Raw genomic sequence first — 23,156 nt, 5'->3', positions numbered from 1 at the left:
TTTAAGCAAGACATGTGAGTTTTCTAAGGAGTAATAATTATTACACAACACACGCAGTCACACAATGTGTACACATATTAATCTAGTCATCCGACTAGTTATATGCTCACGCAGCCAGTCACACAAATGGCATATCACCAGCACTCACAATCATAACATCTTCATATAATCACATCACGTGGAAATTAGTCAGTGGCGCCACCTGAAACCCCAACGAGCCGTCCTCACACATGGCTCGCCCTCTCATACATGTGCACCAGGGAGCCGATCCCCCATACGGCCAACTGGTCTAATCCTCACTGACCAGTCCTCTCATTGTATTTCCATTCTCTCTTTTCTTTTCCATACCAACAGGAGGCAACCCGGTGGTCTCCATCCAATCTAGATCATCAAGTGCTCACAACAGGAGGCCACCCTGCGGGCTACAATCAAATCTAGATTATCAGGTGCGCAACAACAAGAAGCCATCCTGTGGTTTTCCACATAATCCATATCATCAGGTGCACACGGGGGCGCCGATCTCCCATTTTCTCGGCCGACGGTCAAATATCATATAATATTCGGATCCATATCACAAACCGTCCTCACAAACCCACGGTGGTCCACTTCATCCCAATTCCACACAAACAAAGCATAGCATTATCACAACACAATTAATCAAACATTGCAATCAAATGCAGACATATTAATCAATTAAACATCGTAATGCAATGCACAATTAAACATCCAAAATCAATGCAAATAAATAAATAAATAGTATTAACAATAATCAACAATAATAAAATAAATAACAATATTAACAATAATAATGAAAATAAATAAATAAATATGTAAATAATTAAATGAATAATAAAGATAGTAAATAATCAGAGCACTATATTTATTATATACCAAATTATAGAACTAATCTAAATAAACTTATTAATTATGTTGTTAAATAAAAATTTAGTCTAATTTTTATCAAAATTTCGGCAGCACATCCCCTAAAAATTGAACTATCTACCTGCTCACATATCACAATATCATTATATCTTTATCAATCAATGCACACAGCCCATCCGTCGGGCAATCAATCAATTTAAAATCCCATCCTCCTTCCATAACAACAATATCAACACTCAACCAAAAATTTACAAACTAATTCTAATAATATCCATATAAGATCATTTATTAAGTCATTAATTAATTAAATTATTAGCTTTACGGTAACTAATTTGTTAAACAGCTAAAACATATTTTTAACCATAACTAATTATAACTACTACCTATTCAAATTCGATTTTTATATCAATATCGAAAATGGCTAGGCCTCCCAAATCTTAATTTATCAAATTTCGATTCTAACCGTTAACCAACTAAAATTCGCCTTACTTCTCTTATGCACAATCGGCTAGTTTTAAACTAATGGTTATCTAGTTAACTAATTAACTAATTCTAATTTATTCTTTCTCCTCAAATCACCTAATCATAATAATAATCATGTAATTTATTTGACAATGTTCTAAACTAATTTACAATTACATTATTCTAAAGTCCTAAACCAGTTAACAAATCATGTTCGCTATCCAAATACGCACACTAATCAATCTAATTTATTTACAGAAGACTATAAATGTTCATATATTTTTAAGTTATTCCAATAAGTTAATTTCTTGTTATTCAATTTAGTCTATTTAATAACTCAATTAAATTCATTAATCAATTAATTCTACATATATAAAAATTGAGAATTGAGTCTTAGAACGTACCCATTGGGAATCGGGCGACGATTCCATGATCAGCGCGAAGAGAAGAGGATTCTGTCTCTCGGGGCCTCACCGGAGTGCCGCCGGCCGGTCACCGGACTGCCACCGCCGACCGCCGTGCACGGTGGCCGGAAAAGTGAAACCGCCCAGAAAATTGCAAGGTCACCACCACCCGCCTCCAATTTTCGTAAGGAATCCAAATCTGCTATCACTTTGTTGAGCCAGTGCCTCGTTTGGCCGGATCTAGCTCCACAGCCACCTTCAAGCCGCCGTCCATGGTGGTTTATCAAAACTCAAGCAACATCACAAATTAATGGGGGAAAAAGGTTCATATGTAGGAGAGGAGTTGTTTGAGACCAACCCCAGCACTTGGAGTCGACGGAATTGATGAGATTTCGCCGGAAAACTTCATCGCGCGGTGGACAGCCTTCCAATCGCGATCTCTCTCAATTTCAGGCCTCATCACGCGAACTAAGACCATAGAAGAGTTCATCTCGACGAGAGGAGCAAGATGGAGTGCTTGGTGTCGACTTCCATGGCTGGTGGACGGAGATCGTAGTGAGCAAGAGAGGGGAGGATGTCGCGCGAGGAAGAAGAAGAAGGAAGGAAAGAAGGAGGGAAAGGAAAAGAAAAGAGAAAAGGAAAGAAAGTGGCTTCTAGACTATTCTAGTTCGATTTGAACCGGTTTGGTCTGATTTAATGGTTTGGTCTCATTTTGTTTGGTTTTCGAGTTTTTCACTCGGTTTTCGAATAATTCGTGGGGTTTTCGACAATTCAAATTGATTTCCGGGTCCGGTTCGATTTATTTAATTATTTTAGTTGGGTCATAAAACATTTCTTCAATTTACTTTCTAATAATACAAACAATAATAATAACACTAAGTTAATTCAGGATAATTAGTTTATATAGTAGCATTCCATTTTATTTCATCAAAATTTCCGGACAGTCTGTTTATTGGGCTTGGGCCCAATTCAAATTTGGGCTCAAGTTAAACTTGCTCAGTCTTAACAACCCATACTATCAAAAATTCGGATTTTTGATTTAATAAAAATTCCAAAGTTTTGAAAATAAAATTTCGGGGTATTTCAATTATATGTTTGGTAAAAATAACCACTTAGTGTCGTCGTATTAAATGATTAATAAGGATATAATTTATTTTTGATATATTATGTATTATTTTTTATTTTAATATATTATTCAAATGAAAAAACAATAGAACTCATCAAATTGAGAAAATTATAATTAATTGTATGTTTAAATAATTTAATTTTGACTTATAAGTAGTAATATAATTGTTCTAGTTTTAATTAAAATAATATTAGAAGCAATTTAGCATCTTGTTGATAATAGTAATTTAGTTTCTAATAATTTATAATCATTTAAAAAGTTGATTGATTTAAAAAAAAAGATCATAATTTTACTATTAATAAATAAATTTTAATACCGGTAATTGTATTCATAAACAAAATAAAATGGTCAACCTAAGTGTTGAAGCTCAATGAGCTGCTGTGTTCTATTTATAAAAGCAATTCTCTAATATCATGGCTTTCAAAAATTTTAAGTACAAAACCAGTTTTTAGGGACTATTTTAGATATTTCACTAAAAACTATATATTTCAATACAAGTATCCCCTTATTAAATCCTTCCTCCAATTTACTCGAACACAAAGCATTCACACTTTGAACTAAGAAATTCAAACTATGCAATGTTGTGTTTGAATTTTATGTAGTTGAGTCTTCAAATTTGAACTTGATTAAAACCCATTGTGTGGATTTCTCAAATACTTAGAATTTAAATTTGAAAGAAATGCCTAACAAGTTTCAAAATGTGTGATTTTAATATGCTTTACTCTTAAAAATCTTATATTCCAAGTGAAATTCAGACACAAGAGTGACTTCTACTACACCAAACCCATTTCCTTTTCCCCCAAAACATTGAAGTCACCAAACTCAACCACCAACCAAACTTCTGCTCTTACTTGTATAAGAGCATAAAGGAAATGTTACAATCACATTCAGAGCCCTCATCAAGACATAACTGGCAAGACAATTAATGTCACTTGTCTGAAGGACTTTGCTAACCCAAAGAAAGAACCATATTCTGGACAAATTCTCAGGCCCATGACCCATTCTCAAATTTTACCCAAAAGCAAATGAAACCATTTATTCATGTCCAGCTTTATAGTACGATTGATTTAAATTTGGGTAAAAGAAATTGGGATTTTGACCTGTCACTTAAGACTAAAATTTTTTCAGTCCGCTTATGTGAACTTAGCAAACCATATCAAGTCCCAAGCTCGGGTAAACGAGGGTTGTTATACAGTGGGATCAAGGCTTAAAGACTTTTCTGAAAGTGATTATAAAGCAAACAAACAAATGATAAAAAAAAAGATATACATTGAACTAAGACGTTAAAAGCATTCTCCTGATACAAATCCAATTACTATAATCGAAAAATTCAATCACTAAACCCAACTATCAAATCAATAGTAAATCCAATCAAAGGCACAAAGAAATCAAATGGATCATTGGGTTAAAATCTATGGACATTGAGATAAAATAAGTCATTTGATAACATCCACTGTCAAGTCATCCAATCAACATAACCTAAAAACCTTGAATTAAGCCTATTCAAATTCCAATAATTACACCTAAACCACCACAAAAGATAAAATATATTAATGGAGAAAACCTTATTTCAATACCAGATTTTCCCCACATTACCTTCAAACAAAGCTCCTTCTTCTCCTTTTTCTTCATGCCATGATTCCCAGACCGTGCTTACCACGAACACACCCTGGTTTCACAAAAGAATAAGGATTCCTCTTTGAATTTGCCATTTTAGCAAAAACCCTCTTCCCCAATTTCCTCATCCTCTGTCTCCCTAATTTCCCACTCACTTGCCATGGCACAAGCTCATCATCCAGCCCATACCCATCTTCCTCTTCCTCTTCGTCTTCCTCTTCCTCTTCTTTCTCCTCGTCTTCCTCAATCCCATAACCCACAACAGGGAAAATTATAGGCCCTACACTACCTTGATAATAATTGACATTATCATCGCAACAATTCACATCATCTACAAGATCTTGGTCTTGAATTGCCTCTTGGGTCTCAATTTCCTGATTCGGAATTTTAGATTTTAACGATGGAGGGGCAGATAAGGCATACCACGAAACAAAGCCATTTTCGAGACTATGTAGAGATTCTGTATCGGAATCGGCATCAGATGGGTTAATAAATTCCCAATAAGACAGACTGTCTGTTTCTTGTTCGTCGAGAAAAACAAGATCATCTTGTGTGGTGTTTACAGCAGCAGCGGCGGTGGATGATATGGCTGACGTAGTCATTGTCTTTCCCCCGATCACGGATTCCTCCGATTTCTTTTTGCGTGCCTGTGCTGTGTTATTCGCAGTTGGTAGTTTGGTTTTGGTTGAGATGTGTTATTTAATCATTTTCCGGCTTTGCGTTGTTTATGGCAGTTCCACGTTAGTGTTGTCATGTGGCGTAGAATCACCACTGGAGCACGTATTCCTACCAATCACTGTTAGCCACGTCGAGACGAAATATAATTTATTTTAGATAAATTTAAATAACCGTCCAAAAAGTATACTACAAAGTATGAATAGAAACCTTCTCTAATAAGTTTTTTTTTTCGAAGACTTCTCTAATAAGTTTTTATTAATTAATAATATATATATATATATATATTTTTATAGTAATAAACTGAGATTGGCCAGTGAGCAGCTCCATTACATTTTAGCAAACAAATTTCCAATTCCTGTTCCCTGATGAATTTAATTTATGCCTATCATACTCGATGAATATGACCACAAATGTCTTAATATTAAAAATATTGGGAAACATTATTTGAAAGATGTTTACATAAAGAGGGAAAAATATAAATTGATACTTAAATTATAATTATAATCAAATTAATACCGGAGAATTCTCTAATTTATAACAATTTATTTCGTCCGAAATATCTATTTTAACTATTTTGTTGATTATAATCTAAGGCTAAATTATTTTTTCCCTAGATATTTTTTTATTTGTTTTTAGATTAATTATGTTAATAGTGTTAGAACTTTTTGATGATTATTATTTCAGTGTCCGAACAGAAAATATTGGGATATCACGTGAGTATCATCATTTTATTATATACTACTCTTTTTTATGACGTGCGTTACATATTGACTGTACTCGTTATATATTCATTTTTTATACTCTTTTAATTTTTTTTTATCTATATAATCTTAAAGTATAAATTTTTGTTCAGATTAAAATAAATACAATAGGTTAATTTGTATTATACTTTTCCATATAAACTACCTATAATGCTAATTTGTATATATTTAATTTATTTTTATCTAATGAAAATGGTCTTAAAATAAACCTAAATCTCATTCTTAAATTTAATCTTTCAGTTTCTAATTTATAAATACAAATTTCTAAAATCCTAATAGGTGTCCAAAAAGAAAATCAAGTAATCACTTAATTTTCAACCCCTCGCCCTCAACCCCAAATCAATTATCTATATACAAATATAATGAAAAATAATAATAAATTATTTTTTACGGCTATGTAGAGAGAAAAAAAATGAGAATATGATATGAATTGATAATCCTAGTCACTTTGGCTATAGAGACAATATTACTTACCCAGTCAATTACAAAAATAAATAAGTTTATATGCACACAAAAATATATAGTTATAGTTTCTTTTTTAGTTTCATAAATACTGTTTTCTTTCAAGTCAAATATATCTAAAATATAAGAAAAAAAGTATTAAGAAAATTAAAAATACTTAATCATTAAGAGGTCATCTATTTATTTTAAGAGAAATATAAATCTCTTAATAAATTAAAGTGATAGTAGTTAAATATTAATTCAAAAATGAAAAAAAATAAAAAATAAAAAATCATTATTAAGAGTACTTTTGAGAACTCAACATATAATAAGAAACAAATTATATTAAAGTTTGCAATTTGAATTTCAAAAATCAACCCATTCTTCAACTAGAAAGACAATAATTTAATAAAATTTAATGTTGACGGACAACAAAAAAAAAAAAAAAAAAAAGGAACTAAAGCTAAGCTACTAAATGCAAATTACAAAGCAAATTATGTTAGGATTCAAAATTGATCGGTTAATGAATTTATTCAAGTATTTTTGTTTCTCTCTTGTTATAAGTTGTAAATCTAAAAGGAATAAGTAAGTTAATTAATTAATAAAAAAAAGTTCTATCCTCTTCAAATAAAATATCAATTTTTTCCACAACCATACAAAAAAAAGTTTTTTTTTTCTTTTTTATCTCTCTCCTAAAATATTATGTATATTCTATTTTGAAAATTTATTTTTTAAAAAATATATCCACTCAAAATCATACAAATATAAAAAAAATATTAAAAAAAGAATATACTTTTTCCTTTTTTTATCTCTCTCCTAGATTAAATGTTTTAAATTATAATCAAAATAAAATCAAGTATTTAAAAATAAAATATAAAAATTTTCAAATGTCATATATATATATATATATTAAAAAATAAATTGAAAAAAGATAAAACTTAAAATGTAAATGTAAGACTTATATATTTTTGAATTCCAAATTTCATTAAGGGACTATATCAAAAATCTCATTATTCTAAGTCAAACCTCACCTTAGAAGATTGGTTTGAAGGTTTCCGAAAATATGTGAAAAAATAATTATTTGAACTAGAAAAATTGACGTCACTGCCAACTAAGAGAATCCCCAATTCACCACTAGAAAAGCAAATTAGCCAAATGGCATGGAATCTTGAATACACTGATATTGATATATAGTTTGTCCTGCCAATAAAGATCATCTAATTTAACAAGAGCCCTTGACCATTCTTGTCTATGAACAACTAACAAGAATAGCCTAAAAGTCAAAATTCTGAAGTTGTTTATTACATTGAAAATCATAATCAACCAAGTAAAAAGGAGGCAAAGAAGATTAAGGGAAAAAGGCAAAAAAATAGAATGTAAAAAGAAAAGACGGCACAAACAAATTCACTGGGTACTTAAACTCTTCTATAATCTCTCTTACCTTTTCTCTAGCACACAAGAAACAATCAAGTTGACCTCTTCTGCTGCCAATAAGATGAGCTGGAAAATCTTCTAAGTTCAGCGTCTCAATTATCGTATCTGGGAAGGAGAGCAGAGCAATCCTGAAGCATCTGCACCAACAACTGCTAGATCACAAACAGTACACAGCTGACCTTCCTGGCTAGGCACAAACCGTGAACTACAATATGGGCAAGAGACATCCTTTTGTCCTCGGTAAATTGGAACATATGTTGCGCCACACGTCACAAATGGGTTTCTGAAATCATAATTTAGCTCCGAGGCATCTGTCATATTCCTTTCTGCAGCCTGCAAAACTTGTCTGGCCGTCTTTGCCTGGTTCTCAATTGTGGGATTTGTCTCCAATAGCCGTCTAGCAAAGTTAGCTGCAGTGGCAAGGTTCTTCGCCTTGTAGCAAACTGTCATTGCATTTAACAAAGCAAGCCTTAAATGAGGCATTTGAAGGTTGCAGTGGGTGAAGTAGGCGGCTAGTTCCTGCTGGCGCACTGGATTGTCTTTCATTTCCCTCCTTTTGAGCTCCATCTTCAGACCCAGAACATATTCTTTAACAATAATAATCAACTCCTTGACTTCATCAACCTCCCTCCTTGAGTCAACAACAATTAAAGGAATCGTATGAAGAATGCTGAGGAAGAGTCGAAGTGCCTCAGTGAATTTCCCAGTTGTTGTGGCTTTGTAACCAGCCTTTAGCTTCTCTTCCAACTGAGAGAAATTAAATACCAATGCTGGAGGCCCCCTCACATTAGGGCTAGCAGACTCATTCCAACCTCGTTCAACTGCTAGAGATATCACTGGAGTCGATGAAAATGCACGTAAAAAGGTATGGCTACCTGCAGGGTTGGATCCAAAAATTTGTATCAGTAAGGGAAAATCCACATGCGCATGTGCGCACAAATACATGTATAAGAATGACAATAATATAACGAACTTGAGCATAAAAATACGATAATATAAAGATAAGTTTAGAACACATATGACTGGGTTAAATTAAATAGATAGTTTTATTTAAAAATAAATAAATTGACTATAAAAGTTAAAACCAACTCAAAACACAGTAACATGTCACATGATGAAAATTTATTAGATTAAAAAGCAATTAATCTTTATACATAAAATAAATACAATATGAAACTAAAATTAGTTAGTACAGTGAATATATATATACAAATAAAGATATTGAAGTAGAAGAAAATATAAATATATTAAGTTAAAAAAATTACTGATACACAAGTTCAAAAAGATAGTATGAGGCTACCTGAATGAAGATCAAGAAACATGGATTTCAGTGGAGCAAAATTCCGAATACCAAGTTGCCTGTTGAGCAATCGCATAGCTGTATCGAAATTGCCAGCTGCAGCATGTTCGGCAGCAAGTGATGATCTTTGGATCCAAATCTGGCTTACTGGCATACCAGGAGTTGGAGCAACAAAAACTGAGGAGCGAGTAGTGACAGAGGCCCTTGGTGTGTCTGCCTCAGGTGGGAGCTCCAAATCTTCAAGATCCCATCCTCCCTCCTCTTCATTTTCTTCAGCCACTTCCCCATCCTCCAAAATAGCTGTAATGTCTCCATTTTGCAAGCCATCCACATCAACCATATCCAGTTCCTCACCCCAATCACCTTCAGCAGCCTCTTCATCTTCATCAACACCACCTCTACCAGCATTATCCAGTCCACCTTCAAATATACCTTTCATGACTCTCAGAAGTGGCCAATCACCACCACACATAATGGGAGCTGGAGGCATCAGAAGGGAAGGCGCTTTACCCTCAGGTAACGATGGAACATTTTCTCCTAATTCAGCAGCTAGACGTTCAGCAACATCTTCCAGCCCATGGACTTTAGCAGTTATATAAGCAAGTGGCAAATGGCCGGCACTCTCTAAGATCTTCACGCGTTCTTGCACATCACCCAAATAAAGGGCATTGTGAAACTGACCCATAACATCATTCTTTACTTCAGCAATTTTCAGCATTTTAGAAAGCTTTTCCAGATTTCCGGTTATGAGATACAAGAAAGATAACCTCTCAAAATTTTTGGTCCTCTGATAGGCATATTCAACTATACCTGCATTACCTTGGCGAAGAGCTTCCACCCCCAATCTATACCAGTGATCTTTCTCATCAATTTCCTTCGCTGAAGCAACAGCTATTTGAATATTTCCACTCTCAAGGGCCAAATTAAATCGAGTTCTCTCATCTTTCACAAAATGCAAAGCAACTTCAGGAAAACCCTTCTGTTGTAAATAGGCAATCATTGCCTGCCCACAAAGCTGAGAGTTCCTAATCATGCTCATAACATGGTCATACCTCTTCCTCAAGAGAGAAAGTTTGAAGATATATTCTGTTGCATCAATGACAATAGCTCTACTCTTTCCATCCCGATCCAAGCAAAATATGGTGTTTCCAGAAACCTTTGTAATGTATATTGGGACATCAAGAGTTCTAATTATACCACTATCACCATTAGGAAGACAGTATTTTATGTGATTTAAAGTTGTATAAATGAAAACACCATTATCATCCCAGGCTCCACTCTTTACACGGATTGTCTCATGAAGTGTGCACTGGTGCACAAGCTTCTTGCTAGCAATGATGATGGCATGTTTGCTGAGCAAGGCAATGCTTTCCATGTCATTAGACCAAACAACATACTTCACAAAAGGCGTCTGAAGATCTCCAAGAACAAGCCTTTGCTGGAGATCAAATATGACTACTCTGTCCTCTGCCCTGCAAAGCAAGTTACCTGTTCCAGCATAGAATATTGCGTCTGCAGCAATGGGGAGACCACTCTTTTTAACAACCTCATTCTTCAGGTTTTTGACCAAGACTTGGTTACTGCTTTTGTCAAGCACTGCAAACCTATTCCTAGCCACAAAGATGGCTGATCCCCCAGCACCCCTCTTTGCCTCCTGCACAGTATCACCCCTACCAATGCTGTCTTTAGGTATGACATACAACTCATAAGATCCACCATCCACATCTGAGCAAACAAGAACAGCGTTTTCTGTAGGACTGTAAGAAAGTGTCCTTGGACTTTGATTCAGGCTGGTGGTACCAGGTCGCCGAATGGGAATGACTTGAGTATCCCTTTGAGTTGAAAACTCAAAGAACCGCAGAAAGCGATCTTTAGCATAGAACAATGAGTCACCACTGACTGCAAAGGCAGGCCGTTCTCTCTCTAACTTAAAGACAATCATGCCACTGTCATGGCCTGCAGCAAGGAGATTCATCTCCGGGTGAGATGCAAGGATCCAGAACCGGTCATGCTCTCGACGGAAAGTCTGAACTCCAGTTCGTTTAGTTACATCCCAAACACGAATGCTTTTGTCTTCTGAATTTGAAACAATGATATCCTGTTTGGCATGGAACATAACACATGACACATTATTCATGTGTCCTCTCAAAGTGTCAACTTCCCAAGCCTTTGTGTCTGAAGACAAGTCAACAAAAGAAAAAATTGCAGTTGTGAATTTATTCCAAGTAATAAAAAGAAGTGACGAAAAAGGCAAGCATGCTGGTTTCACATATCAGGCTTCCAAAAATGGGATCAAGAGCAATTAGAATTTAGAAATTTTCAATTCACACGAGCAATTTACTAGTATTGCAAGTATGCTTCTTAAGGCATTAATGATGTATATGTATGGAAATTTAGGAGAAGTCACATGGTTACCGACTTACCATTCATACGCCACAATTTCACTTGTCGATCATCTGCTCCTGAGACAATCAAGGGAAGGTTGGGATGGAATGCAGCCCAGTTGACTCCTCGATCATGGCCTTCCAAGACATATTTAACAACAGCATCTACCCCCCCAAAAAGGTCTGTATTCATCTGACTCAACCGCAGTATGTCATCAGCAGGGGACACTGTCTTCTTTCTCAGGGCACCAATATCCCAAACGCGAACAGTCTGATCTAGAGAGGCGGAAACCACTAGGTCTTCTTTAGGATGGAATGAGGCACACATGACATAGTGATTGTGACCAGTCAACACAGAAATACAAGTTCGTGACTGCCAGTTCCAAATACGAATGGTTTGATCATCACTGGCACTCACAATCCAGGGGTACTCGTGATGGAACTGCACAGTACGGATGTAATCAAGGTGACCAAGAAGTGTAAACAGGCACCTATGCATCTTGTAGTTCCAAACTTTAATCTTATAATCATCGCCTGCAAAACCATTGGTTATTTAGAAACAGGCATCTGAGCAGAGAAAATAAGGCAAACAAGTACTCTGTTTCAACATTTTCTCATCAATCTATGAGGCAGTCTGAAATTTTTAGGCAAAAAATTGAAGCACAAAGTAATAACTAATGCATGAACTCAATATTTAATTTACAAGTAAAATTTGATCTGTAACCAATTCTCTTTCACTATATCACAGACCAGAAATGGATCCTGCCAAATTATATGATGGGAGGTTTTGCGTCCAAAATAATACTAACAAAGATATACCTAATATACGCAGATACTATTATATTCAGAATTCCAGATTTAAAAGAGAAGCCTAGGACAGCAGATCAATAATTCTAACTACAAAATTAGCACATTGAATTTGAATGTCAAGAGTTCAAAATGAAGTATAGGACCAACAAGAAACAAGACATTAATGTCCTCAATGAAGGTAACAGGTAACTGAAGGGATAGAGTTCTTGAAGCAATGTTGCACCATTTTACAGCAGCACAGAAATTAAAACTCTCAGCCAATCCATGGTAATCTCCTACTTCATTTTACTAACGTACCAAATCATTATTCCCTAAGCACAAATCTCCCAGATCTAACCCAAATTCTACCACAGCTGACAAAACAAAATCAAATTTAACATTCTCTAATCAGTAACTGAGATTTAAACTAAAAACAGCATAGCATACACAAAACCATAATAGATTCATTCCAGCAATGTAATAAGGCTTGAAACCAATGAGGTAAAGCAAATGTAAGAGAGAATTTGACAATTCACGCACCTCCAGAGACAAATAGAGGCTGAGATTTGTGGAAATGAACTCCCCGAACAGGCCCGTCGTGCTCATCAAATCTATCAATTAGCGTTCCCATTCGGTAGTCCCATAACTGGATCACGCCACTGTGTAGACTCGCAAGGATCCACGGTCTCTTACTGTGGAAACTCAGTCCTTTCACTCTATTACTCTTCGTTTCAAACTTCGTCAACATATTTTCTAAGCAACAAAAAACCCTCCCCTCAAATCACTACACAAGAAAAAGAACACAAATCAGATCAAAACGAGACAAAATGACGCAGCACCAAAGCAAAAAACGACTAAGTAAGACCAAATCACGCGCGAATTTCAGAAATCACGTAAGACAACTTTCCCATCAGATTTTCTCGTATTATCACGGCAACCAAACGGTAGAAATGAAAACAGAAAATAGATCTAGAAGTATCCCATATTTCAATACAGAAATGAGATTTGAATAGAAGCGCCAAAATTTACCTTAGATCTGATTAGATCAAAGAGGAGAGACCAAATCGCATCTACAACCCAAAAAGGAGAGTATTAGATGTAGGATTGTAGCATATAGAAAGGGAGATATAGAGCTTATATCCAATTGAGATAAACGAATAAGCAGAGGTAGATCGGAGAGAAGAAGAGAAAGAGAGAGACCGAGAGGGGTTTTTCAGTTCTCCCTTAGATCTGTGTCTCGATGATGAGTAGTGTATTATGTGTGTAAATTTGAGAAAGAGAAGAACGATAGCTAGGACATGGGAGGCATTTTGTTAATTTGACAGGGCGAACTGGACAATAAAGAATGTGTTTAAGTTTTTTTCTTATCTTTATATATATATATATATATATATAAGAAGTTTATGTTTTATCCTTGCTAAGCATACATGCAAGTGAATCTAATATCAATATATATATATATAAGAAGTTTATGTTTTATCCTTGCTAAGCATACATGCAAGTGAATCTAATATCAAGTCTCTCACCCAAAATAAAATATTACCAGTGAATGAATGAATTCGAATTTTGATCCAAGATAACCAATAAATGAAAATATGAATTCAAATCTACAAAAGCTAAATAATTATAAAAAAAAATTTAAAAATAAGACAGTTAATGGTAATTTACTTGAATGATTAGAAAGATTAATAACACATCTAAATTTTTTATATAATTTTTTAATAAATTTTTATTTGAGTAATAATTAAACTCAAAATTTTTATACATTTTTAGATTTATTTTATTTTATATTATATTATATTTACATAGTAATATATTAATTCTAGTTCTGACTTAAACTCATATGAGGCTACTTCAGTATGAAATTTACATTAATTAATGAATTTAGTTAAATTATTAACATTAAGAATAAATTATTATAAACTTAGTCTCTATAGATTTAGAATTAGCAATTTAGTCTGTCTATTAATTTCAATGATAAGTACAAAATTTAAAAAGTTAAATTTAGTCTCTCATCAATTTAAAAGCCCGTGCTTTGCTAGTAATATAATAAATCAATGATTAAAATATTTTTTTGAGAAAAAAAATATTACATTTCAAATTTTAAGAATAAAAAGTACTATGTAAATTAATATGCTGGAAACTAACGTATTAATAGATTAATAAATTCTAAAAATTATGCCACACTAAAATTCTGAAACAACCGATTTGAAAAATCTGTTGTTAAATTATTGTATATTTATTTAAATTTTAAAGATAATTCTTTAAAAAAGTATATATGAGAATCTACGCTCCTTCAAATATTTTGTGAGAAAAAAAAAAATTTCATACTAGGGATTTATAATGCATGATTTGTCTTTCTTAATTACGTCTTTGACAAAAACTAATGACAAATGTTTAATGACGCGAAGAAAGGGGATGGTGCCGTTGGATAGGAATTTGGTGGTTATGATATGTTTGAGCTGCATCATTAGTCGGTCCGTACTACACTTGAATATTAAGCAAATGGACATTTTAAACAGAAGTCAATAGACGGTCTAGATCTGTTATTTGGAGTCACAAATTGACAATTGAAATTACATTTGCTTCCTTATCATGTTTAAATGGAATTTTGACAATCTAAATGCAATTGTGGCATTATCATGGTTAAAAATTTTGGCAGTCAAATTTTAAAAAGAAAAAAATATACATTTCATTTTTCACATTAAATTATTTATAATGAAATAAGACTAATAAGATGATGGGTTACCTTAAATCATTAAACCGGTAAAAACTCTTATATTCGAGATAATTTCAATGCAAAACTTCACTCCCATTAGTGAAAAGATTAAAAACTCATTTAGATCTCTTTTGAACTTTTCACTTTTTATCTGAAAAGCAATGGGGTTTTAGCATTTTATAAATTACTACGTCCGTTACACTTTAATAACAACAAATGAATATTTTATTTTGTTACACTTTAATAACAACAAATGAATATTTTATTTTGTTCCACTTTAAGTGGTTATTTAGGATTTTGAGACTACATTAATAAATTCTTTTCTAAATTTACCCATATTTATTAAGTGTAATTTATTTTAATATTTACATTTATTTTTTCTTTTTTATCGTTACTTTAGTTGCAATTAGATTAAAATTTTGACCATACACATAACTAAAAGTTTTTTATTATAATATCAAGGAATGAAAAAATAAAATGGAAGTACTACTCTAATGGTGGCACTTAATATGAGATTAGATTAGCATCAGCTTTATAGTAAAATTTAGGTATTCGACTGTGTATTCTTAAAAAATCAATATATTCCAATCATTTTTTAAGTATTGTGAACAAATAAAATATTACTATTCAAGTGAAATGAAGCGATTACTTGTCACGACCCATTTCCGTGGGCCGGACCGGCACTAGGGCCCAGGTAAGCTTAAGGCCCCCGAGGCCCGTAGTAAGCCTAAAACGTTAAAATCTATTATCTCAGTATAAAATTTCCACATTCAACCCATATGATTACGAAAGATAAACCTCGATATTTTATTAAATCTCGGCCAAAATTTATCGGCTACAACATTCCACAGTTCGGGCCTAATTAACAATGCATTACATTTATAATATGGGTTCACATAATTATCTCATCTAAATATTAAACGATTAAAAGTATACAAATCCTACAACTGCGGAGTCACTAACTGTTAGTGTACATAGCAAAATAATTATGGAACTAGGAAAAATTCTTTATTGCCCTGCGCCGAAGAAACATAGCCTAAATCGGATTAAAGGAAAACCTACTTCCTGAAAAATCAAACAAGACATGTGAGTTTTCTAAGGAGTAATAATTATTGCACATCACACGCAGTCACACAAATGTGTACACATATTAATCTAGTCATCTGACTAGTTATATGCTCACGCAGCCAGTCACACAAACGGCATATCACCAGCACTCACAATCATAAACATCTTCATATAATCACATCACGTGGAAATTAGTCAGTGGCGCCACCTGAAACCCCAACGAGCCGTCCTCACACATGGCTCGCCCTCTCATACATGTGCACCAGGGAGCCGATCCCCCATACGGCCAACTGGTCTAATCCTCACTGACCAGTCCTCTCATTATTTTTCCATTCTCTCGTTTCTTTTCCATAACAACAGGAGGCAACCCGGTGGTCTCCATCCAATCTAGATCATCAAGTGCTCACAACAGGAGGCCACCCTGCGGGCTACAATCAAATCTAGATTATCAGGTGCGCAACAACAAGAAGCCATCCTGTGAATTTCCATATAATCTATATCATCAGGTGCACAAGGGGGCGCCGATCTCCCATTTTCCCGGCCGACGGTCAAATGTCAAATCATAATCGGATCCATATCACAGACCGTCCTCACAAACCCATGGTGGTCCACTTCATCCCAATTCCACACAAACAAGGCACAACATATTCACAGCACAGGTAATCAAACAATGCAATCAAATGCAGACATATAAATCAATTAAACATCGTAATGCAATGCACAATTAAACATCCAAAATCAATGCAAATAAATAAATAAATAGTATTAACAATAAACAACAATAATAAAATAAATAAAAATAAATAACAATAATAACATCAATAATGAAAACAAATAAATAAATATGTAAATGATTAAATGCGTAATAAAGATAATAAATAATCAGAGCACTCTATTTATTATGTACCAAGTTATAGAACTAATCTAACTAAACTTATTAATTATGTTGTTAATTAAAATTAATCTAAGTTCTATCGAAATTTCGGCAGCACCTCCCCTAAAAATTGGACTATCTACCTGCTCAAATATCACAATATTATATATATTTATCAATCAATGCACGCAGCCCATCCGTCGGGCAACCAACAATTTAAGTCCCATCCTCCTTAAACATCAGTATCAACACCCAATTATCTCAACCATGAGTTTATAAATATAACAACTTTCAACAATACTCATATAAAATTATTTGCTAAATCATAAGCTGACCAAATTAATAACTCTATGGTAATTAAATTGTTAAGTTGTTAAAACCTATTTTTAACAATAACTATTTATAACTACTATTTATTTAGATTTGATTCTTATATTCTTATATCCATATCGGAAGTGGTTAGGCTTTCGAATTCTTAGTTTATCAGAATTATACATCTAAACTCCGTTAATCGTTTGAAAACTCCTCTTAATTATCTTATGCACAACCAACTGGTTTTAAGCTAATGATTATACTAATTAACTAACAAACTAATTCCAATTTATCTTACTAATTAACTAACTAACTAATTCCAATTTATCTTTCACATTTCGATTTGTAACAATTATTCTAAATGACTTGTAACCTAAATTTCAAGATTTAGTGTATTTATCTAACGAGGAATCATATTCGATTAAAGACAAATGTTTTGTTTACATATAACTATCCCAATACTCTAATTTCTTGTTATTTAATTAAATCTTCTTAAATAATCGATTAAATTTACTAATCAATTAAATTTGAAATTTATACAAAAATTAAGAACTGGGTCTTAGGGCGTACCAATCGAAAGTCGGATGATGATTCCATGATCAGTGTAAGGAGGGAACAATTCTGTTTCTTTGGGGCCTCGCCGGAGACTCGCCGGACCGCCGTTCATGGTGGCCGGAAAGTCGATTCTGCCCAGAGTTTCGCGTTATCCACACCAAATTGCTCGAAATTTCCTTGAGAGCCCAAATCTAACGCTTGTTTGTTGGACTAGTAGCTCATTTGGCCGAAAAAACGGGAAGAAAAGCAGAAAATGGGGGCTGTGTAGATCAGTTTAACACAACCCATGCGCCTCCCTTGCTGCGCTAACGACAACTACACGAAGTGAGAGAGAGACTGGAGGGTTGTCGCCGATGAGAAGGACCACTCGACTGGTCCGCAATCGCCGGAGACGCAACTGTCTCGAGCGAAATAGAATGGCGACTTGCTCGTGATTCCCAGGCTTTGCCAGAATCGGAGATGAAGAAGGAGAGGGAGAAGCTCGCCATCGATGATGGAGAGGACTGGAGCCGTTTGGTGATGACGAGGTCACCGGAAAACCAATGGAGGGAGGAAGAAGAGAGAGGGGGGGGGGGGTCGCCGCTGCCGCTGAAAAAAAACGAAGAAAGAAGAGGAAGAGAGGAAGAAAAAGAAAATAAATCAGTTTCTAGATTATTCCGGTTCGATTCGAACCGGTTTGGTCTGATTCAGTAATTTGACTCAGTTTCAAAGATATTAATTAGTTTTCTGGTCTGATTTGATTTATTTTAATTGTTTTGGTTAGGTTCTAGAACATTTCCTCAATTTACTCAATAATAACAATAATAAGAGTATTTGATTTTAGGATAATTAATTTTTATATATTCATAGTAGGTTAAATTACGGGGTTTCATATTATTTCTCAAAAATCTATCTGTTTACGATTCAAAATTTTCGACATTTTATTTGGGCTTGGGCCCAACTCATAAAAACTTTGGGCTCAAATTGAAATTGTTTGGTATTTATAGCCCATATAGTTGAAAATCGAGATTTTCAATTTAATAAAAATTCGAAAGTTTCAAAAATAAAAATTCGGGATGTTTCAATCTCCCCCCCTTAAGACAATTCGTCCTCGAATTGAAATCTAGTAGGGGTGATAAGAGCAGAGCTAGAGGTGATTTTAAAGTCATAGGAGATACTCCAAATATTAAAAAGTTAGCTCAAGAACGAATAAGATAAACCGCGTAAAAAAGACACTCGAGTTTATTACCTAAATCTCCAATTACTATCTTCAAACAGCTACTGAAATCCTTAGAAATCTTTCTTTGAATAAAATCTTACAATAAAACAGGGTTTATCAAGAAGGTACATAATATATATTTCTCAATAATTATTTCATCTACTCTTTCTCCTTTCATACTACTTATCATTGTAATTCCTGAGTTATTTACTATCAGCATCTCATCCTAACATTATTCTTTATCCTACATACTCTCTTATTAATTATTTCGTCCACTTGGTTTCTTTTGTACTACTAATCATTATTATTCATGATTTATCTATTCACCAACATTTTAACCTAACCTTTATTGCTTGCCTTAAATATTCACCTTCTACCTAATTCTCATCAGTACTAATAAAATTCCTTAAGTCCCAAGGTAATGCTACTTTACCACTTGTCTCACTTGTCTCATCAGTACTAATATTTACCTGTCTCACCTATCTAAAACTAAACATATATCACCACTTATTATATATTTCATTTCTATACCCTTAAATCATTCCAGTTCATTTCTAATGTTATTTCTCTCATTTATTACATTAGACAGTCCTACACTCTAACTCTGGTTGCAATCTATCTTCTAAACTAGAATTATCTCCTCAAACCTTTCCAATGTTATGTTCTTACTTAGATACTAACTGTCTACTTTACTTAATATCATCATCACCACTTGTCTTATTCTTCTTTTCAAATCTTTCTAATTTTACTATCCTCATAATCATTTCATTTTATGATCTAATCCAATTGGCCCCGTGATATAAATAGACAGTTTTCAAAAAAAAAATAATTTTCTATATGAATAATCAATTTCACATTATTTATCATAACACAATTTTGAATTCAAAATTAAAATGGGGTTTTAAATTTAAAATGTCAGGTAAATATAATGAAAACAAAAATAAAAGGTTTTTTTTTTTTTTTTTTTTTTTTTTTTTTTTTTTTGAATAAATTCTAAAGAAATTCAGTAGCTGTGTTGAAAACTAGACACAAATTTCTAATTGCCTCAAAGTTATTATTTATGTTCATGAATCTACCATACTAATAAAAATCCTGTTTATTTTCTACACTATCCTACTCACTGACAGGAATAGAGTTCACATGAAAAGTAGTGTACTGGGTGATCAGGCCAATCCACTACCATCACGTATTACTCTATTTCAAACCTTGAATACTTCTTCTATAGTCTATTGATCTACACAATAGATGTGGATTTTCCCACCTCATAGGGTCTAGTGCGTCCACCGTTCCTAGAGAGGAAAATCACAAGTTTCCTTCCTTATGTTGGTTACGGCCGATCCCAACATAAAGAAATTTCCTATACTCCGCAGTTGTGTCCTAAAACCTTAACCTAAGCTCTGATACCAACTTTGTCACGACCCATTTCCGTGGGCCGGACCGGCACTAGGGCCCAGGTAAGCTTAAGGCCCCCGAGGCCCGTAGTAAGCCTAAAACGTTAAAATCTATTATCTCAGTATAAAATTTCCACATTCAACCCATATGATTACGAAAGATAAACCTCGATATTTTATTAAATCTCGGCCAAAATTTATCGGCTACAACATTCCACAGTTCGGGCCTAATTAACAATGCATTACATTTATAATATGGGTTCACATAATTATCTCATCTAAATATTAAACGATTAAAAGTATACAAATCCTACAACTGCGGAGTCACTAACTGTTAGTGTACATAGCAAAATAATTATGGAACTAGGAAAAATTCTTTATTGCCCTGCGCCGAAGAAACATAGCCTAAATCGGATTAAAGGAAAACCTACTTCCTGAAAAATCAAACAAGACATGTGAGTTTTCTAAGGAGTAATAATTATTGCACATCACACGCAGTCACACAAATGTGTACACATATTAATCTAGTCATCTGACTAGTTATATGCTCACGCAGCCAGTCACACAAACGGCATATCACCAGCACTCACAATCATAAACATCTTCATATAATCACATCACGTGGAAATTAGTCAGTGGCGCCACCTGAAACCCCAACGAGCCGTCCTCACACATGGCTCGCCCTCTCATACATGTGCACCAGGGAGCCGATCCCCCATACGGCCAACTGGTCTAATCCTCACTGACCAGTCCTCTCATTATTTTTCCATTCTCTCGTTTCTTTTCCATAACAACAGGAGGCAACCCGGTGGTCTCCATCCAATCTAGATCATCAAGTGCTCACAACAGGAGGCCACCCTGCGGGCTACAATCAAATCTAGATTATCAGGTGCGCAACAACAAGAAGCCATCCTGTGAATTTCCATATAATCTATATCATCAGGTGCACAAGGGGGCGCCGATCTCCCATTTTCCCGGCCGACGGTCAAATGTCAAATCATAATCGGATCCATATCACAGACCGTCCTCACAAACCCATGGTGGTCCACTTCATCCCAATTCCACACAAACAAGGCACAACATATTCACAGCACAGGTAATCAAACAATGCAATCAAATGCAGACATATAAATCAATTAAACATCGTAATGCAATGCACAATTAAACATCCAAAATCAATGCAAATAAATAAATAAATAGTATTAACAATAAACAACAATAATAAAATAAATAAAAATAAATAACAATAATAACATCAATAATGAAAACAAATAAATAAATATGTAAATGATTAAATGCGTAATAAAGATAATAAATAATCAGAGCACTCTATTTATTATGTACCAAGTTATAGAACTAATCTAACTAAACTTATTAATTATGTTGTTAATTAAAATTAATCTAAGTTCTATCGAAATTTCGGCAGCACCTCCCCTAAAAATTGGACTATCTACCTGCTCAAATATCACAATATTATATATATTTATCAATCAATGCACGCAGCCCATCCGTCGGGCAACCAACAATTTAAGTCCCATCCTCCTTAAACATCAGTATCAACACCCAATTATCTCAACCATGAGTTTATAAATATAACAACTTTCAACAATACTCATATAAAATTATTTGCTAAATCATAAGCTGACCAAATTAATAACTCTATGGTAATTAAATTGTTAAGTTGTTAAAACCTATTTTTAACAATAACTATTTATAACTACTATTTATTTAGATTTGATTCTTATATTCTTATATCCATATCGGAAGTGGTTAGGCTTTCGAATTCTTAGTTTATCAGAATTATACATCTAAACTCCGTTAATCGTTTGAAAACTCCTCTTAATTATCTTATGCACAACCAACTGGTTTTAAGCTAATGATTATACTAATTAACTAACAAACTAATTCCAATTTATCTTACTAATTAACTAACTAACTAATTCCAATTTATCTTTCACATTTCGATTTGTAACAATTATTCTAAATGACTTGTAACCTAAATTTCAAGATTTAGTGTATTTATCTAACGAGGAATCATATTCGATTAAAGACAAATGTTTTGTTTACATATAACTATCCCAATACTCTAATTTCTTGTTATTTAATTAAATCTTCTTAAATAATCGATTAAATTTACTAATCAATTAAATTTGAAATTTATACAAAAATTAAGAACTGGGTCTTAGGGCGTACCAATCGAAAGTCGGATGATGATTCCATGATCAGTGTAAGGAGGGAACAATTCTGTTTCTTTGGGGCCTCGCCGGAGACTCGCCGGACCGCCGTTCATGGTGGCCGGAAAGTCGATTCTGCCCAGAGTTTCGCGTTATCCACACCAAATTGCTCGAAATTTCCTTGAGAGCCCAAATCTAACGCTTGTTTGTTGGACTAGTAGCTCATTTGGCCGAAAAACGGGAAGAAAAGCAGAAAATGGGGGCTGTGTAGATCAGTTTAACACAACCCATGCGCCTCCCTTGCTGCGCTAACGACAACTACACGAAGTGAGAGAGAGACTGGAGGGTTGTCGCCGATGAGAAGGACCACTCGACTGGTCCGCAATCGCCGGAGACGCAACTGTCTCGAGCGAAATAGAATGGCGACTTGCTCGTGATTCCCAGGCTTTGCCAGAATCGGAGATGAAGAAGGAGAGGGAGAAGCTCGCCATCGATGATGGAGAGGACTGGAGCCGTTTGGTGATGACGAGGTCACCGGAAAACCAATGGAGGGAGGAAGAAGAGAGAGGGGGGGGGGGGTCGCCGCT

At 34.2% G+C, this 23,156-nt stretch overlaps 2 protein-coding genes across 3 annotated transcripts; both read right to left on the bottom strand.

Moving 5' to 3' along the window:
- Positions 1 to 4,274: 4,274 nt before the first annotated feature.
- LOC105630108 (uncharacterized) lies at positions 4,275 to 5,273 on the bottom strand. The gene has a single exon (XM_012211808.4). It carries the CDS (start codon positions 5,091 to 5,093, stop codon positions 4,503 to 4,505), a length of 591 nt encoding a protein of 196 aa, XP_012067198.1. The 5' UTR covers positions 5,094 to 5,273; the 3' UTR covers positions 4,275 to 4,502.
- A 2,245-nt stretch (positions 5,274 to 7,518) lies between these two features.
- LOC105630107 (Coatomer, alpha subunit) lies at positions 7,519 to 13,598 on the bottom strand. 2 transcript variants are annotated; one of them, XM_012211807.4, is made up of 6 exons: positions 13,479 to 13,572; positions 13,308 to 13,348; positions 12,819 to 13,062; positions 11,529 to 12,023; positions 9,106 to 11,280; positions 7,519 to 8,680 (listed from the first exon to the last, which is right to left on the bottom strand). In XM_012211807.4, the coding sequence occupies exons 3-6, from the start codon at positions 13,024 to 13,026 to the stop codon at positions 7,902 to 7,904; spliced, it is 3,657 nt and encodes a 1,218-aa protein (XP_012067197.1). In that variant the 5' UTR covers positions 13,027 to 13,062; positions 13,308 to 13,348; positions 13,479 to 13,572; the 3' UTR covers positions 7,519 to 7,901. The 2 variants fall into 2 exon arrangements, with proteins under 2 accessions (XP_012067197.1, XP_089576666.1); XM_089720540.1 differs by having other exon boundaries at positions 13,308 to 13,598.
- Positions 13,599 to 23,156: the final 9,558 nt, after the last annotated feature.

The sequence above is a fragment of the Jatropha curcas genome, chromosome 1, assembly GCF_041381405.1.
Source record: "Jatropha curcas cultivar XTBG-Jc1 chromosome 1, XTBG_Jcur_1.0, whole genome shotgun sequence".
NCBI classification, from domain to species: domain Eukaryota; kingdom Viridiplantae; phylum Streptophyta; class Magnoliopsida; order Malpighiales; family Euphorbiaceae; genus Jatropha; species Jatropha curcas.
Note: the sequence above shows the minus strand (reverse complement) of the source record. Positions and strands in the feature narration are given on the sequence as shown.